This window comes from Cyanistes caeruleus, chromosome 4 (genome assembly GCF_971803275.1).
Source record: "Cyanistes caeruleus chromosome 4, bCyaCae1.hap1.1, whole genome shotgun sequence".
Classification (NCBI taxonomy): Eukaryota; Metazoa; Chordata; class Aves; order Passeriformes; family Paridae; genus Cyanistes; species Cyanistes caeruleus.
In genome coordinates, this window is record NC_141704.1 from 74,263,876 (window position 1) to 74,281,270 (window position 17,395).

Consider the following 17,395-nt stretch of genomic DNA (forward strand, 5'->3'; position numbering starts at 1 on the left):
CTGAAATGAAGATGAAAGGAAACAGAACATTTGTAGCTTTGTAGGTTTCTCTTCCCAGAGCTCAAAATTGACTAGATGAAAAGGTTACACCTGAATGACAAACTACTTTGTTACACAGATGAATGTGAGAAGGAGAGCAACACACAGAAAAGACCAGCAAACTGCTACCATAAAACAGGAAAATAGGCTGGACACTTCTGTAGAAAGGCAAAATCCTCAAAGAATGTAAAACACAAATATTAAGATCAAGAGAGGGCAGCCAGCAGGGCAGAAAGGGAAACCCATGGAAAGCAGGCAGAGAGATTAAACTTAAGTCCCACACAACTCTGATTTCACATTGAAAACCACAAACCATTCCCGTAAAGAAAGAAGCTTTTATGCTCCCTCTTAGCCTTGATGTGAGCAACCTTCTTAAATGCTTCTGCATTTTATGAGGACAGACCGAGTTCCCAGAGTTTTCCATTTACTCCTCCCTCAGGACTTTGGGGGCTGTTTCTTCTTTCAACTCAGGATCATCCTCTACCATAGTCAGCTTTTGCTGGTCAGTATCAAGGGGAATAAGTCCATGAGGCAGAGAAGATAAATAGCGGATATATAAAACACTGGATAGCCCAGACACAGCAAGAAAGCAGTAGTCTGGAATTTAGATACAGACTTTGGAACACCAAGACCAGAAAACTTAGATGAACTAAAGACTGTTGGGTGACCAAATAGAAAAAAAGAAGGAAAGAAACAGGCTGGAAATAGCCATTAGTTCAAAACACATGTAATTGGCAGAGGCTGAAGTAATTAGCGGTTGCTGAGGTCATTAGCACTTGCTGAAGACTTCTGAATAGCCAAGGAAGCAGTTACAGCACTGAGGACAAATGTACTTCACATGCTCAGGAACTCTTTCAAACACTACATACCACAACAACTTTGTGTTCCCACTCACTTGTCATTTTTGGAGATGCAGATGCCAGGAGCTGGAAGGATCTCTCCAAGCCCACATGGTAAGTTAGGAGAACATGAGGACAAGAGAGGAATTTTCAGCTGATCAGACTGCAAGGACTCTCTGGCTACTTCTAAAATGAAGGGCCTTTTCCTCCCACCACCAGAGAAAGAAGAGCACGCTGGATCACTGAACATTTCCATTGGCTAAAAAGTGTTTTAATTATTCTGTTAGTGGCTCTCAGACACTTCTCCTTGCCACAAAATATAAAAAATGAATATGAAATATAAAACTGATAAAAAGAAAATGAGTCATTACAGTGTTTGGTTTCTTTCTTGAGGTACTGGGTCACACACACTGCATACTTTTCTGTAAATGATTTTGTTTAAAAATCCCCATTTATTTTTATTTCAGCCTGTAGTAATGTATACTAATTAATGCTACCACTAAATTAAACACCAGTTTTGATTTGTGACTGCAGTACTGTTAAATGTCAGTGTAGGAGGCATTTGCACCATGAACTGACGAGAGGGTCTGACTGTATTTACAGTCAGACACATCTTTGTCTTCTGCTTTTGAGCAGGTGTTCAAGGTGGTCACTTGATTGCTGGAAGTTGAAACCAAGATAAACCCAGTGTGGAAAGGCCTCTTCTGAAAAAGAGTAATTGCACCAAGAAGATGATGTCACAGTTTTTGGAATTATGACTGCACTAAGAAATGAATGGGCTTGAAAGCACATGATTTGATACACCCCACTGCAAACCCAGCAGTTTCTTGGTCAATTTCCTAGGAAAGAGAATGGTGCAACTTGGATGCAAGTACTGGTCACAGTTGACTGTAGGGTACTGAATCTGGAACTGAAAATAAATTTAGGAAAGCAAGTAGCATAATGTGACTAAGATAATTTATCACCAGACAATGGCACCCTGCTTATATTTATTCTGAAACACTTCTGAAGGAAGCATCTCATGAAAGTCACCTTCTTGCTCCATTGCAGAAGAGCAATTGTGTGGTCTGATACAGCAGCTGTACGATGTCTTCAAAGGAAATAAAAACACATCAACATGGACTTAGCTAATTGAAGTCAAACATAGCTGAGTGGCAGGCACCACTTTGGGCTGATGCATGACATTCTCCACCAGGCTGCAAAAGTTCCACCCAAAAAGGTAAATTTTAGACATCCAGAATACCTTGTGTTGTTTTTTCTTTAATCCTAAAAATGTTCAAATACAAATGTCCTCATTCTGGAGAAGTTTTCTGGGATTTTCTGTTTGCGTTACGACTGGTGATTGGAAGCACCAAGATTAATGTGTGAGCAGTGATTGGCAAGGCACTTTAAGACTGGTAACCCTTTAGTAAGAAATGGTTTTATTCAAAACTGTGGAAAAGCAAGGAGTTACAAGGACCTTGAGGGAACCACTGCTGCCTCCTCCTCTGTACAACAGGCCCCTGTTTTCAAAAGATTTAGATTCCTGAATTCTGATGAAGAAATAAAAAAGGTATCTCCACACATTAGGAATGTGTGCTTTAAATCTCATCATGTGGATGAGCAGCTGGAGCAGAACCAGAATACCTACAATGTGTTTAGCACATGTCTAACCTGGCTCTTCTCATAGTAACCAAGAACTTTTCCTCTCTGTGTTGTGAGGACACACATTCCAGACCTGGGCAGGCACCTCAAGATGCTTTTGCATTTGTCAGCTACAAGGAGAAAAGGGGCCAATCATGGCCACAGTTCTCTCTGGCAAGAGGCAGAAATGGGAAGGAGCGCCCGCAGTATCCCCACAATGATATCTAGAATCGCCACAAAGGAAAGTTCACAGTGAGCACCTTACAGTGCCCTTCGCAGAGACGAACAACAGTGGCTGGCAAACCTGAGGCAACCTCTCCTGATGACACAAGGAAGAGACAACACTCACATGTCCCTGCTCTGGGGAAGGTGTTCAGGGAGTCATCTACAGAAGCCAAGCCTTCCAGGTGTGTCCCACAGGAGTGTTACTAATCAGGATGCGCCTGCAGCAGGATCACGTCTGCCCATGCTCAAGGACATTTTCACAACAGGCAGCTCGAAACTACAATTTGATCTTTAAAACTCAGTTCTAGGTACTACAGAACACAACAAGGTAACTAAAACTTAAACCTTCATGACAATTAGGAAACTCCACCCTTTGAATAAAGAGCCTCTTTACCTCTATCTTAATAGTAGTTTGAAATGCTGCCAACTTCAATTAAAGGAGCATCTACTTTCCAATTAGCAACTGTAGGCAATTCCTACCAGTCCCTGGCAAAGCATTGCACTATAAATGATCCAGAGGAAGTTCTTCTTGATGGGACCCCAATTGCTGGCACCTTTGAGAATCTCACTTGCTGCCATGGAAGAGATAAAAATGGGACAGCACAAGCAATTTGAAACTGCGCATTTGACAGAACATTGCTTGCCTGTATTTTAAAATAAATAAATCCTGTTGTGATTTTGATTATACTAATTTTTTACTTTATTGAATTGTTTCCACTTTAAAAATGTATATGTTTTGTTCTACACTGTCTATTAGGACGAAAAATAAAACCAGACTGATCAGTTTTGCTTTCGGAACTGCTGTATCAGTTGCCAACACAATTATTTTATGTTTAAATTGCAAACAATACCTGGTGAAATTTTAATCCAAACCAGTAAAATGTTTAAATTAACATCTTAAAACTGTTTCTGGAAGCATTTCTCTTCATATTGGATTCTGAAACCTTTTTAGAGAACAGAATCAGTATTTTATGCCTGCATTATGCAACCACATTACATTCTGAAAATGGAATTATTCAGAGGGAGAAATATCTCATCAAAGAACGATTAATGAACTGAAAAAAAACCCTCATAGTGTTACACTTCTCGCCCATCAGGCAAATACATAGAACAGATCAGAATGTTTTGTCCAAAGGCTGGGAAACGCCCCAGTGACTCCCAACTGTCTGTGAAGATGTTATACTTCAGGAAGAGACGCTGCTCCAAGCTGGAAGACAGAGCAATATTCCTACTCAAGATATAGACTCCATCATTGTGGAGAGTGCAAGTCAAGTTAAGGCCAGATTTGGATGAGTTCTCATTGAGGTAGAGCCACTCTTTGGTGGTAGTGTTGTAGGACTGTACCGTTAGCAGGTCCTCGCTGGGGCCAGATCTCTGGTTTGGTCCAAGGTCGAGGATGCAGCCTCCCACCAGGTAGATGGTCTCCTCCACAGACAGCATCTGCTGCTTGCGGATGTGCATGTCACACAGCTCCAAGTTGGTCCAGGAATCAGAAGTGGGACAATACTGCAGGATGCTCATGTTCCTGCCTGAAACAGAGAGGAGACATTCACAAATAAATAATTCTGTCAGAAGGCACTCATGGGGGAGCATTTTTCTTTCCTACAAAGCATCCCAGCCTTTACTGCAGATTGTTCACACACTTGCAGGGTAAACCAGGGGAGAAATGGTGATCACCGACAGCTGCAGCTCTTTGCCGCTGACAAGAAACTTTGTTCTGTTCCTTGGCACAAGGGAAAAAAAATATGATACTTCTGGCACATTACATGATGTAAATTGTCTAGGCCAGCAGATTTTATCCCTACTTTTTGGCTTATGCTTTTAATTTTGTCTCTGATTGATACAAAAGAATTTTTTTACAAAGAGGGAAATGGAGCAATAGTCCCCTCTCCAGAAGTGGTCACAGATAAATCACACTATTCTGAAGACAGTACACTTCATTAATGGTGGTCGAGTGATGATTTATCATCCAAGCTTAACTTTGATACTTTGCTTTTCATTCCATATGTCAAAGTTTTATGGAATAAAATTTGTAAAGCTGGTTACGTTTTAACAAGTGGCCTGGATGACTTAAGGGCACCTTATAAAGAGAGAAACACACATTGTCAAAATCATCTAAGAACCAGGAACTCTGTGCTCTGCCATCAGAAAGAAGCTGAAATCATCTCCATAATTCACAACTGAGTGGGGACATTTCTGTGCAACAGTGTTATTCCACAAAATTGTTACAATGCCACCCTGAAGCCCTGGCTGAAGACCCTGACTGTGCCCAAGTCTTCTCTAAATTATCAGAGAATGCACATGACTCAGTAAATTCAGTCCAGTCTCAGGAGACCAGAGCTCAAATCCAACCTCAAATGACAAGCAGGAACAGGTTTGCAGACTCCAGACAGGTCTTTTATTAAATCTGCTCCATGTTACCCGTCTCCTGCACGACTTCCAGATGAGCTCCCAGGGGAAAGAGCAGACAGGGACATACTGACAAATTCTGTAAGGGCACATAAATATAGACTATGAATAGTCAGAAATATAACTGGATTCTTGTGAATGAAGTGCATCAGTGGCATGATCAGGGAGATGCTGCTCCATCCAGCATTTGCACTCTGATTATTCTCATGGCAGTGCTCTGTGAAACTGCAGCTCTACATATAGATGACCTTTGTCTACAAACAGCCCACCATTTTCCAACTCATTAAGGGGAGGAGAAGTCCCAATTAAGTTTCTATGACTATCTATAGCAGTAAAATTCCCCTGAAAAATGTGCTATTTGAGAGTAGGTGTATGAAATAGAAGCCCATTGCAACATGGACCTCACATGCTCAGTCCACAGCCTGGGTCTTTTATATTCATTGAAACAACAACAAAAAATCCCAAAACAAAACTCACAATACAAAATATGAACACAACAGTGCCTGACACGGAATTTCTATTAGGATCTAGGTTCACAAGTGAGAGTTGCAAACTCAAGAGAAGGACTTTATTCAAGAAGTGTCATTAAAACTTCTAAAACTTCCCAAAAGAAGTGGGAAATTCCAGATCCTACCACCTTTTGCAAAGTGCAGTCTCAGGAGAAAGCTCTACACAAATTTTAAAAAGTAGCCCACAAAATCTACCAAAACTGAGGTATAAATACCTCAGTATTGGTATGTATACCTCAGTATTTATATATAACAAAAATACCAAAAAATAATAAAAATAACATAACACAAAAAACATTAATTACTGCATGTGTTTTATGTAGTAAATGTAGGAAACCAGCAAATAAACCTTAGTATTTCTCAGATCCTTACATCTTAATACTTTCTGACAATGGCATAATTCAGACGGAAAATCACCAGTGTAATTGTGGCAATTCTGGTTCTAAGTCTGCTAATTGTCCTAAGTCAAGATGTCACAGAAAAACTGATTCTGACCCTTCTTCAGGAAATTATTTATAACAAGCAGAAGAAACAGAAGCCTAAATGTGCTAGTTATCCTGCTCAACACTTCCTGTTTTTTTACTGTCCTATTTCCATTGAAAAAGGCATTTAGGAAAAGACCTGGGAAATGACAGAGGTTTGGAGGGCAGCAGCGAACCCCTGGAGTGTGGAGGAAGCAAGAGGTAAGGCAAAACTCTCCTTCAGCTGAACCCACAGGCAGCAAGTACCGAGTCAGGAGCCTGACAGAGGGCAGCAATCTTGTCTGCACATGCCTGGATGAGGAGTTTTAAAGGAATGCGATCTGAATCAGCAATGTGCTGATCTTCCTCTACATGACACCAGGAGCAGGCATCCTAATGAAAGCACAGCACAAGCATCAGAAAAGGAACTTGCAGAGTCCAGATGGTGTAGGAGAAAAGTTGGTTTTCCTGTAATTGTGTAGCACTCTTAACCAAATCAGAGGTTTTTCACCTTCTTTTCACCCTTCTTTCTTCCTCTCTCTAGATAAAAATGCCAAACCCCTAACCCTGGTCTCTAGAGACAAGACTTCCCATTAATCTGTTTCAACCCCTTCTCTTCATTATCTTGTCTCACAGGGATGTTTCCCTTTGGATCTCACTTCTTAACACGGTAAGTGTTTCATGCCAGACATCTCAGAGTCCCAGTGCTGGACAGGATGGAGCACAATGGCCCCAGCAGATCCTGCAGTGAAGGTGACCAGAAGACTGGTACTGCAGAACACACAGCATAGCACAGCTCTCCTTACAGATGCATTTTCCTCACAGAAGCAACCAGACTCTTGGTCAGAATGGTCTGGAAAAAATGTATTTCATCAGCAGAAGGACTTTAAGAGGTGGCAGTATGTCTTTTATAAACTTTAAAACAATTCAGAGCTCAAATCTGCTCGGACACTAGAAGCTTGTTCTAACATCAGTTTAGCTCTGCTTGCAGTACTGTCTGCAAAAGCTAATTTGTCTTCTAATTTCATTCTCTGTTTGGAAAGAAAGCCCTTAAAACTGCTGTGGTCAACTGAAGTGGGCAAAGGCCAAATTCCAACTTACAAAATCCTGGTAAATACCGAACATTTCAGAAGGTTAAAAAATTGACTTCTAAAGCTCTGAGAAAATGCCTTCCTCTCAAAAAATGGCACTAATGTACATAAGGAATGAACAATTAGGATTTCTTTTTAACTGAATTTGTTTGCCCACTGGATAAAGAAAAGCAATTGTCAGAAGAGAATGAAACTCCAAATTCTTACCTCTGTACGGTGTCCTCAGAAAATTTAGTAGAGAAATTAAATAAGCTAAAAGTGTTGGTTCTTGCTTCAGTTTTTGATTGTTCTATTAAGGTATAGCTTGAATTTTCCTGTGAAACTTTATAGTGAAAAGACCATGACATCTATTAATACATGAGAAATACTAAGGCAGGAAGATCTTTTCTATGAATTTTTCCTTCTGACAGTCTAAAACAGGTATTTAAAAAGTAAACAAAGTATTCCTGTACTGTGTGATCAAAATCTAAGAAAAGGGGTAGTGGCTAAGCTGGGTGCTGAAATACCAATCAGTTTGCTCTCTGCAAGTAACAGAGCCCCAGGTCCACACAGCCTCTGAAAAAAATATAAATACCTGATTCTTCCTTGACAGAGAAATTGTTTTGTTTTGTTAATTATTTTCTACCAGCAATTAATTTCTATGTATTCTAATGAGCATTATGCAGCCTTCTGCATGAGTTCAAAAGCTTTCCTGAAAAACAGGAGAAAATGATCTGGGCCTTGGAAATGATCAGGAAGCCAACAAGAAGGAACAGCAAACTTGTTACCTCGTGCAGTGTATCCTCCAATAACATAGATCTTGCCCTTGCATTCACAAGCTGAGAATTCTGCAAGAGGGTTTGGCATGGATGCCACAAAATTCCACCAGTCATTCTCCGGGTTGTAGCACTCCACATTGGAAAGGGATTGGCCACCGATGGCATAGAGCTTTCCACTGACAGCCAGGAGCTTGAAGTTGGATCTGAAAGAACAGATTGCAGCACTGAAATGAGGTGCATCCATGTACAGAAATAGAGAGGAAAACTCTTCCTATCCAGGCTCTGACACACTCATCACCTTTCACAGCTTTCACCACCACTTGAAGTATCTGTAGCATCTGAACTCTTCTGTGCAAGGCCGAAATGCTGTAACTACACTGCAATTACTCAGGACAGTATCCACTGACAGTTTGAATGTTAATGATGATGCTGCTGAGACTAAGGGATATTTTATTTTTCAGTCTGTGCCAGTTCAGCCCTAGATGTTCATATAACCAATGTGCTCAGTAGATGGCTCGTTTTTAATTGGCTTTTAGAAATGTGCCATTGGTAGAGAAAAATGCATTACATGGACACACAGTGAAAGATATAATTTAAGTTAAAATTTCAGAAATTTCAAACAAGACTTGATGGATGTCTATGAATGCATGCTTGTTTTAGGCTCTATTATGCAATCTCAAATAACCCTAATAAAAAAGCAATTTAAAGTGGAACACATTGAATCCTGTTCTGCAAAAGAAAGAAGAGAGAATCTTCTGTACCCTATTCATCATTAAACTACTAAATACATCCTCAGAAACAAGATATATCTGTACATTATGTTCTACCCATAGCTGAACAAAAATTACATTGCACCCCATGAGCAATGCCCTCCAAACTGATCCTTCATTTCTTAGTCTGTTCCACTATGCTCTCAAAATTCGCACATGGCAAAAGGCAACTTCCTAATTCCTGAAGCATAAGAAGTCTCCTATCTCACACCCTGAAGGTAATGCAGACAGAAACAAATGGTCAATGGGTATTAAAAGTGCAGATCTGGAGGAAGAAACTGGAGGAGATGAAGACAGAACTCTGGTGTGCAGCTCTTCTTCCAGCTAGGGAGGCTGGTCTAACAAAGGATGAGCTTTTCCTCTCCCCAGGAACAGTCTCACTGCCTAGAAATGTTGTTCCTTCTCTTCTGCTGAGCCAGTTGAGATTTTATCATGAGTGTCCCAATTAACTGGATGTGTGGCAGTCCCTGGAGCTCACTGGCTCAGTGCAAAGCCAAACAGGGAACTGTTATGTCTGTAAAACCAAAATGATGTTTCAGACCTGCACTGGCCTGCTGGGCAGCAAAGGGAGTTCCACCCTGCTGGAATCCATCATTCAAAACTCACTGCTAAGTACTTTTGCAGGGCTTTGTCTGGACAAAACAAACCCTGCCTAGCTGCAGACTGCCCTGCAACTTCTTTTTATTACATGTATTTGGAAAAAGGATTTGTTTCCAGATGGAATCACTTTGTTCTTGTCAGCCTGATACAGCTCTGGAAACTAAAATGCTCCTTTGAAGGAATTAATTGCTTTTTATTCATTTTTTCCCCCCGACATTTACGATTAGGTTAGTCTGTTCATATTCCATCAATAGCAATTATGCTTTCCAGTTTAGAAAATCCAGAATAACAGGGCAATCAAACACAGATATGAAATGAGGATAACTAATTGCAAAACATTCTGATTTTCAAAGCAATTTAACTGTTGTAAAAGTTAGGACAGAAAAAAAATCCACGAATTAACAAAGGGAAAACTATCTATTGAAACACAAGCAGCACAACTTGCAACTTTAAATATTCTAAAAGGAGGTTACAAACCTTTGTGTCAGTCATTTAACCACTTCAAACACTCATTAAAATGGATGACATTCAGTGGAGGTATCTCAGATTTATGGAATTCGTTAACAATAAGGTTCATTTTACTTAAAAGTAGCTGCAAATATCTATCAGCACACTTTATATGAAAGTCTGGACAATAGCTCAATATGTTATGAAAAACTTCTGCCATTCACCTTTCCATGCCAGTAACAACAGGTGTCTTTATGGAGAGTGCACATTAGGAAATATTTAGTCCATTTTTATACTTTTTTAATGTGTTGAAGCAGCTGGAAACAAGGAAAGCAAACACTGAGCAGGGAGCCAGCTCTCCATAACCAATAGTTCCATGGACTACAGCCTGGAAACAGCTGGGCCAAATCCATTAGATTCCACCATGACAGAACTCCACTCATAACTGCTACCTGAAGGATCAAGACGTATTCCCCAAAAACCAGGCCTAGTGGGTCCCTTCTTGCTGGGACAAGCCAAGGTATAAGCTGCCTTCTGCTGCCCCCATTCACTCTGAACTGGACCGCAGGAACACCACTGCAGCAAGTGACAGCTGTGGCGTTTTACCATCACTCAAAATCCATTCTTCACTCAACAAAGTGCAAAGCGCTGCATGCACAAAAGAAGGAAAGTATAATGCACGAATGTAAAGGAGCTGGAGGTCAGAGAAGCTTTCTGCATGCAAGACAACATTCCACAGCTTCCCAAAATCCCACTCTGGATCGTGCTAGGTGTATCTGCAGGAGGTCATGGTGGCAGTGGCTATAAAGGACCAGCACACATGGTTTTTGTTCACTGACAATCTCGCTTAGTGTACAACAAAAAAGAGTTAGCCCATATACTAGGGAGAACTTTTTGATCAGACGGGTGGCTAAAGATGGAAACAAGATACCTGGGAGGAGGATTGCAGTGTAGGCTGGAATTTACACAGCTGGAGGATTTCAAGAGCAAGTTAAATGTGTATTTATTTGCAAGGTAGCCTTGGTCCTACTGGAGAACATGACCCTTGGATTAACCAACGTTGTTTCTTCCTGCCAAATGATCAGTTTAACCTTAAAATTTCTCAAAAATCAGATGACTTCTTTATTCTAGAGTTAAAGCACTTACAATAGATACAAGGAATCATGAAAGCACAGTTATGGAGCAATTCCAAAGTGTTTTACATATTTTCAGTAAGTTCCCTTTTTTCCCTTTTTTATATTTCTTGTGTGAGCTTGCAGAGTACACTGCATTAAACATTTAGCTTTAGAAGTGTGTGATACATTTCTGGTAAGTAAGGTATGACCAGTTCTAACTTAAAAAAAATTTGAAGTCTATTATTTTCTTCCAGCACAGGAGAATTTTGAGTGAAATAAAAAAAAAAAAAAAGGTACAAAATTAAGAAGGAGAAGGTCTCCTGAACAAGTAGCATTCCCCAGAAGCATCATCTTCTATATTCCTATAAGAATCTTCAGAGTGGCAACAGTTCAGACACAGATTTCTCAGAAAAATCATATTTCATGTACATGTGCATAATTCCAGCCTGGGGCTTACACAGGTCTTCCAGACCTGGAAGATTTACCTGCCGTGAGTAGGAAGGTTCTGAAGGAAAAAAAAGTGGAATACACACCTCTATCTGGCACACGCAGTAGAAATCCTATGAGTATATTATTTTTAAAAAGTAAATTTCAACAGACAGTGTTCACTTAAAAAGGTTTGGAAAGGTATTCAAGGACATTACTGCAACAGTTCCCTATCTACTTTGTTACCTTCTTGACCCCAAAGGGATTTTGGGCAACACTTACATGGAACTTTTAAAAAGTTCAAGTCATTCTGTCTCTTGGGAATTCCAAGTACAGAAACATCTCTAGAATGAAAAGGTCTAGAAAACGACCTGAAAATGATCTGTTATGGACTATTTGTGATCAGCACTGGATTTAGCACTCAGACATGAGAAATTCCATACTCAGTCATAGGCTTCCTTTGTGAGCCTGAGCACATTATTTTAGCTCCCTTGGGCATGCACAAATTTGGAATAACACACTCTGAAGCTCCTGCGGGCATCACATGAACATTAAACAGGAGCTGCCTATTGTGGAAAAGTTTGAAACTGAAGTAATAAGACCTGTACACCTAAAAAGAAAGCAAACAGTGCAGACCCAAACCAGAATTCAGGTGGGTTTCATCTTCTACTTAGAAGTAAGTCAGGAGTGTTTCATCTAAGCATATGGAGAGAATCCCAGCATCCTGGGATTCTCCATTATGACAATGAAAATAATTCATGATAAAAATACCTCAGAACTTAAAAGGTTTTTTAGGACAGAAAACTCTTATATGAACAGCAAAGCAGCAAAATTATATCCATAACTCCTCAGCCTTCCCTCAAGGCTAACATACGCAGTCACTCATGCAGAACAAATCCAGATCCTCTGCTGTCTGAAGTCAAACCAACTTCAATGGAAACCAAAGCCCTCCCTCCTGAAGGTATGTCAAATTTCATCCACGGGATGTAATTGTATCAGCTGACATAAATGCGTGTGCCAGACAGTCACATGGCTGTAATTCCTAACCAGAAAGCTGGGCAACCACCCTGCTTATTTTACTATAGCATAGCAAACTAAAAATATAATGCCAAGGAAACTGCACCTCTAACTGCAGCACAGATGTGTGGAAGACAGGCAACAGCACTGGACATGTAGCATGCAAACCCATCATGTTAAAAATGGCCCTGCTCTTGGCTCCTAGGGCACAGGCTATCTCTCCCTGCCCCTAAACACCAAGCAGGTTACCAGGGAGCTGACATGTTATGTCAGATAGAAAAATTAATAATTAACTGCAGAGCTGAGACTTCATAAGCTGGTAAAATCAGAAACTTTTTCTGAAGGGGTCAGCTAAGTTTCCATGAAAAAAAGCTCCCCCAGTTACTCAGGGAGCAACATCCTCAATGCTGCTTTGCAGGTGTCATTCTAGGTACCTTTTGGCCTGCAATAATTAGGATGAAATGTAAGACTAAAGATTATTCCAAATATACCCAATTGCCTGCTGCCTTTCTGCAGTAAATGGCCAATGTGAAATTCTATTCAAAGGAACACCTTTGAACAGGTGTCACCTGAGATGTGTTTGAAGATTAAGTTGGTGTGGCAATGCCACTGCAAACAGTAATAGGAGAAAATATCCATGTGTTTATGTCAAATATAATGATTATACATCCTAACAAAAACAAAAAAAAGGCCAAGTGTGGAGGAAAAATGGTCATCTAGAGTTTGAATACACAAACTCTTAAAAAAAAAGGTGCAAAAAGGGCCTTGAAAAGGTTTTTTTAAAACCTATGTTGCAGTCAACACACATAGTAACAGCTTTCTTGCTATAGACATCACACAAACAGAACCTCGTGACTCGATCAATGTGGGACTTCTGTGATGAAGTTAATTTCCATAGGAGACACTGTGTGGGCTGACCTCATTCTCCTTTTCTAGGAAGGCCAAGTGCTCCCAACCCCATTTACACAGGTCCTGCTGTCAAATGAAGCCAGCTAAAACATCTCTGTTCCCCAGGCACCTCAGGAAACTCTGCTACAGGCTCAGCCTCTAAGAAACAGGTCTGTAAGAAAAGGTGTTTGTAGTGTTTAAAAGCCAAACATTCATTTTACAGATGAAACTTTTCCCACCGCTGTTCCGAGCAGTCAGCAACACTGAAAAAAATGGTTTCTGATCAGTTGTGATGAGTGATTATTTCAGTAAAATTCTCACAATACAAGAATTGGGGGGGGGGGGGGGGGAGGTGAAATGGGAGAGACTTAATTTTAGGTCTAATCCCTGTTTTGAGGGGGGATAAGTGGCAAAAGCTAAATAGAGCTAGGAATAGAGACTGAAGTTTAACTATCCAGATACAAAGCATTTATGCCAACAGCTTGGGTCTCTGTGCATGCTCTTTCAATTCATTGGATAGAGAAAAGGATTTCCACTCTACAATAAATTTTGGCTTCCTTACTTTTTCAGAGAAAAGATAAAATTTAAAGTACTTTTACTACAATGTAAATGAAGAGGAAGTTCATGTTGGAAACAAAGCCAGTTTGTTTCAGTGAAATGAAAGCCTTTGTTTTTATAACTCTAAAGTGTGTTTAAGATAGAGGAGCTACAACTTTGGCCAGAGAGAAGGCCTCTTTTCTTTTTAGGCCTTCCTCAAGGCTAGATCTCTATTACTCTTCCAAATATAAATTACACAAGTGTTTCTGAATGCAAACTAAAACATCCATGTGTAATAAATGGTTCAAAAGGATAAAGGTGAAAAAGAAAAAATTATCAAAATGATGAATGATTCAAAGATCCAAATATTCCAGTCAAGTGAGAAATTTCTCACCATCTTCCTGACTCTCTTCTGGTATTTCACTGAAGTGTAGGCCTACAAAACATTCAGACTTTTATGAAAGTACAAACCACTGGACAACTAAATTGTTTTTGCCATCTCCAGCTCTGGTATAGCCTGCACATCCCCACTAAGAGCAGGAAAACTTATCACACACTTAACTGGAGTTACAATACATCACAAAGAAAGCGGGAAAGGAATTTCCTCATTGGGTTTGTCTGGTCGTTCAGAGCACAGACAGGTCTGTATCTCGTCCCTAAGGCTGAGCCAGTGCCATGTGATCTACCAGACAGGGACACACGCGTACCCCAGTGAACAGGGGTTACCTCTTCTGGTTCATCGAGGCCAGCTGGCTCCACTCGTTGAGGCACGGGTTGTAGCAGTGCGCGGCCGAGATCTCCTGGCTGGTGATGCGGTAGCCGCCGACGATGAACAGGTAATTGTCCAGCGTGGCCGAGCCGTAGCCGCGGACGCTCACCAGATCGGCGGGCAGGTTATTGGCCAGCGGCAGCCACCGCTGCGCCTCCTCGTCGTACCTGAGCATGGCCCAGGGCGCGTCCTCCGCGGGGTGGCAGCCGGCGGGCAGCCCCGGCGGACAGGCGCCCATGAAGTCCCCGAGCAGCACGAGGGTGGCCGTGCCCCTCATGCGCCGCTCCCGCAGCTGCTGCTGCAGCGCCGAGGGCAGCAGGAGGTGCGGGCGGGCGTCGGGCCTGCGCAGCACCTGGTGGTAGTGGGCGGCCATGAAGTCCAAGCAGGCGTCGTGCAGGTCCTGCAGGCCATACACCTGCGCCAGGCGGTGCAGCTCGAAGCAGTTGCCGAGGCGTACCTGCGACAGCAGCAGCCGCAGCAGGGGCGTGACCTGCAGGTAGGAAGCGGCTTCCACCAGCTCCTCCAGCAGCGGCGGCTCCTTCTCACCGCCCACCTCCTGCTCCAGCCGGGCCAGGCAGGACGTGTTGATGAAGTCCAGCACCAGCTCCAGCCCCAGGGCGCTAAGCCCCCCGCGCAGCAGCTGCTCCTCCTGGCCCTGCCCTGCCTCCCTCATTCCCGAGCGGTAGAGCGCTCGGAAATAGTCGCTCTGCTCGATCAGCTTCCTCTTGCACACCGGGTAGCATTTGTCCCCCAGCCGGATCTGCACCACCTCCTCCCCGGCACCGGCCCCATCCCCTGCTTCCCCTTTCCGCTCCCCTTCCTCCTCCCGCCGCCGCTCCGCCAGGGACATGGCTCACCGCGGGCCTGCCGCGCCTCAGCCCGGCCGCAGCCGCCGCGCCGGCTCCTCCTCCGCCAGTCGGGCCGGGTCGGGCCGGGCCGGGCCGGGCCGGGATGGGCGGAGCGGCCCCGGGATCCTGGGAAGCGCTGCTGCTGCTCCGGCCCTGCAAGGAGGGACAAGGGAAAGCGGAAAAAAAACCCCAAAACAAAACAATAAAGTCAAATCGAAACAAACTAACAAAAAAGAAAAACAAACAAACAAAAAAAAACCCCAGAAACAAAACAAAAAAAACACCCAAATAAAAAAAACCCCCGCACACAGGGAGGAAAGAGCAAAAAAAGCCCGAAAAAGGCAATGTTGAGCGCTCCGGCGCTGCCCGCCGCGGGGGGGGGGGGGCCGTCAGGGCATCCCCCGGGCCCAGCCAGGGTGGGTGTCAGGGACACGGTGGAAAGGCCAATACTGGGCCCCAGGGGACAGCCCAGAGGCGCACCGATCCCCCCTGGTGCTCCCCTCTCCTGATTTGGGCCGGGATCGTAGCTGCAGCCGCAGCTCTAACCCCTTGCCATAAATGTACCGCTGCATCCCTGGCGAGGGTCAGCATTCCCGAGCCACACGCGCAGGGAAAAAACAGCGTGTGTGTGCCGGGATCCGCGCACAGGCAGAGCGAAGGAGGAGCGGCACAGCCACCCTGGTGCCATCGCATCCCCGCACTCTCGCATCCCTTCCCGACCTGAATCCCCCTGCGCTCGTCCTGCACGGCCAGAGCAGCAGTGGGACTTGGGAATGGCAAGTGCGAAACATGACTGCTCTGGCCTTCCCGGTTCCCTGCGTGTCCCAGCTCCTGGTCTGCCCTGTGAAGATACTGCATAACCTGTTCTGCTGCTCCATCTTTTCTATTTAAACTAAGTTCCTGGAACAGGACATCTCATGAGTGAGCTATGTACTAGGGTCCTGAGTTTGTTTGACATGAACAACAAAAGATTACATTAATAACTGTGCATCTTGGGCAAGGGTAAATTGACAGATTTGCTGTTTGCATTTTATATTCTTCAAACACAATGACAGTCCTTTATATTAAATAACCCTACCACCTGTTGAAACAGATGAGAAGTCTGCCATGTCTGTCTTCTTATATGCTGATACTTACTATAAAAGATGTTCAAAATAGGTTTTTTATCTTTATAAAGATATTTCCTTCTGATATTGCAGACCATAGAAAATCTTTCCCTTTAGCAGTGGTGTGACTCCTGTCCAGTTTGTGCAGCTTGCTTAATTTTCAGACAACTCCCTATTTTCACTGCTCAGAAGGGATCTTTTCCCCCTGCTATTAAAATATTTCAATGGTATTAGTCTGTTTTGTGGGCTTTTTTTCCCTCCCTTTTGAGGAAGACAGGGTGGTTTAATTTTTAGCATTTCCTCTATGAAATAATCATGATCCTTTACCACTGTTTTGTTGATCATCAGCTTCTTAACTCTAGCTCATAGAGATGACACACATATCAATCTCAGTTACAGGTGTTCTTTTCCGCTGATTTTTATAAAAACATTTTTTGAAGTGAGGTAGACTTCTGCACACGTTTGTTTTCCACTTCACTTCAAAGTATCTTCATCATCTTGCTTTTGAGGGGCCCATCTGATTCTGAAATCCTTTTCTATAGGATCTCAACCAGACCCAAAGAGGTCTCTTCAGCAGCATTCAGTAGCTGGGTCACCACCACCTCTCCTTTTCTTTCCTGCTAATGCGTTACACTATTTGTTTGGTTTGTGTTCCTCTTTCAATTTTCCTCATTATTTAATTAACATTCAAATTCCACTTTCCTGTGTTCTATTCTTCGTGAAGCACCACAACGTTTTGCTTTTTGTGTTTCTTACACCTAGTTGAAGTATGAGCACTTGGCTCTTTTTTTCTCAGCTTCAGGTTCTGCCTTCAAAAGGTTATCACACACAAGTTCTTGTCCTTTAACTTCCACAGACATTTCAAGCAATTGTAATCATTATTATTCCTGAGGAAAACAGAGATCTTGTTTTGGCACG

The 17,395-nt window shown here is 42.6% G+C and overlaps 1 protein-coding gene across 1 annotated transcript; it reads right to left on the reverse strand.

Annotated features, from left to right (window-relative positions):
- Positions 1-1,127: 1,127 nt before the first annotated feature.
- KLHL42 (kelch like family member 42) lies at positions 1,128-15,451 on the reverse strand. Its single transcript, XM_023928154.2, has 3 exons — positions 14,481-15,451; positions 7,964-8,157; positions 1,128-4,255 (listed from the first exon to the last, which is right to left on the reverse strand). The coding sequence occupies exons 1-3, from the start codon at positions 15,371-15,373 to the stop codon at positions 3,804-3,806; spliced, it is 1,539 nt and encodes a 512-aa protein (XP_023783922.2). The 5' UTR covers positions 15,374-15,451; the 3' UTR covers positions 1,128-3,803.
- Positions 15,452-17,395: the final 1,944 nt, after the last annotated feature.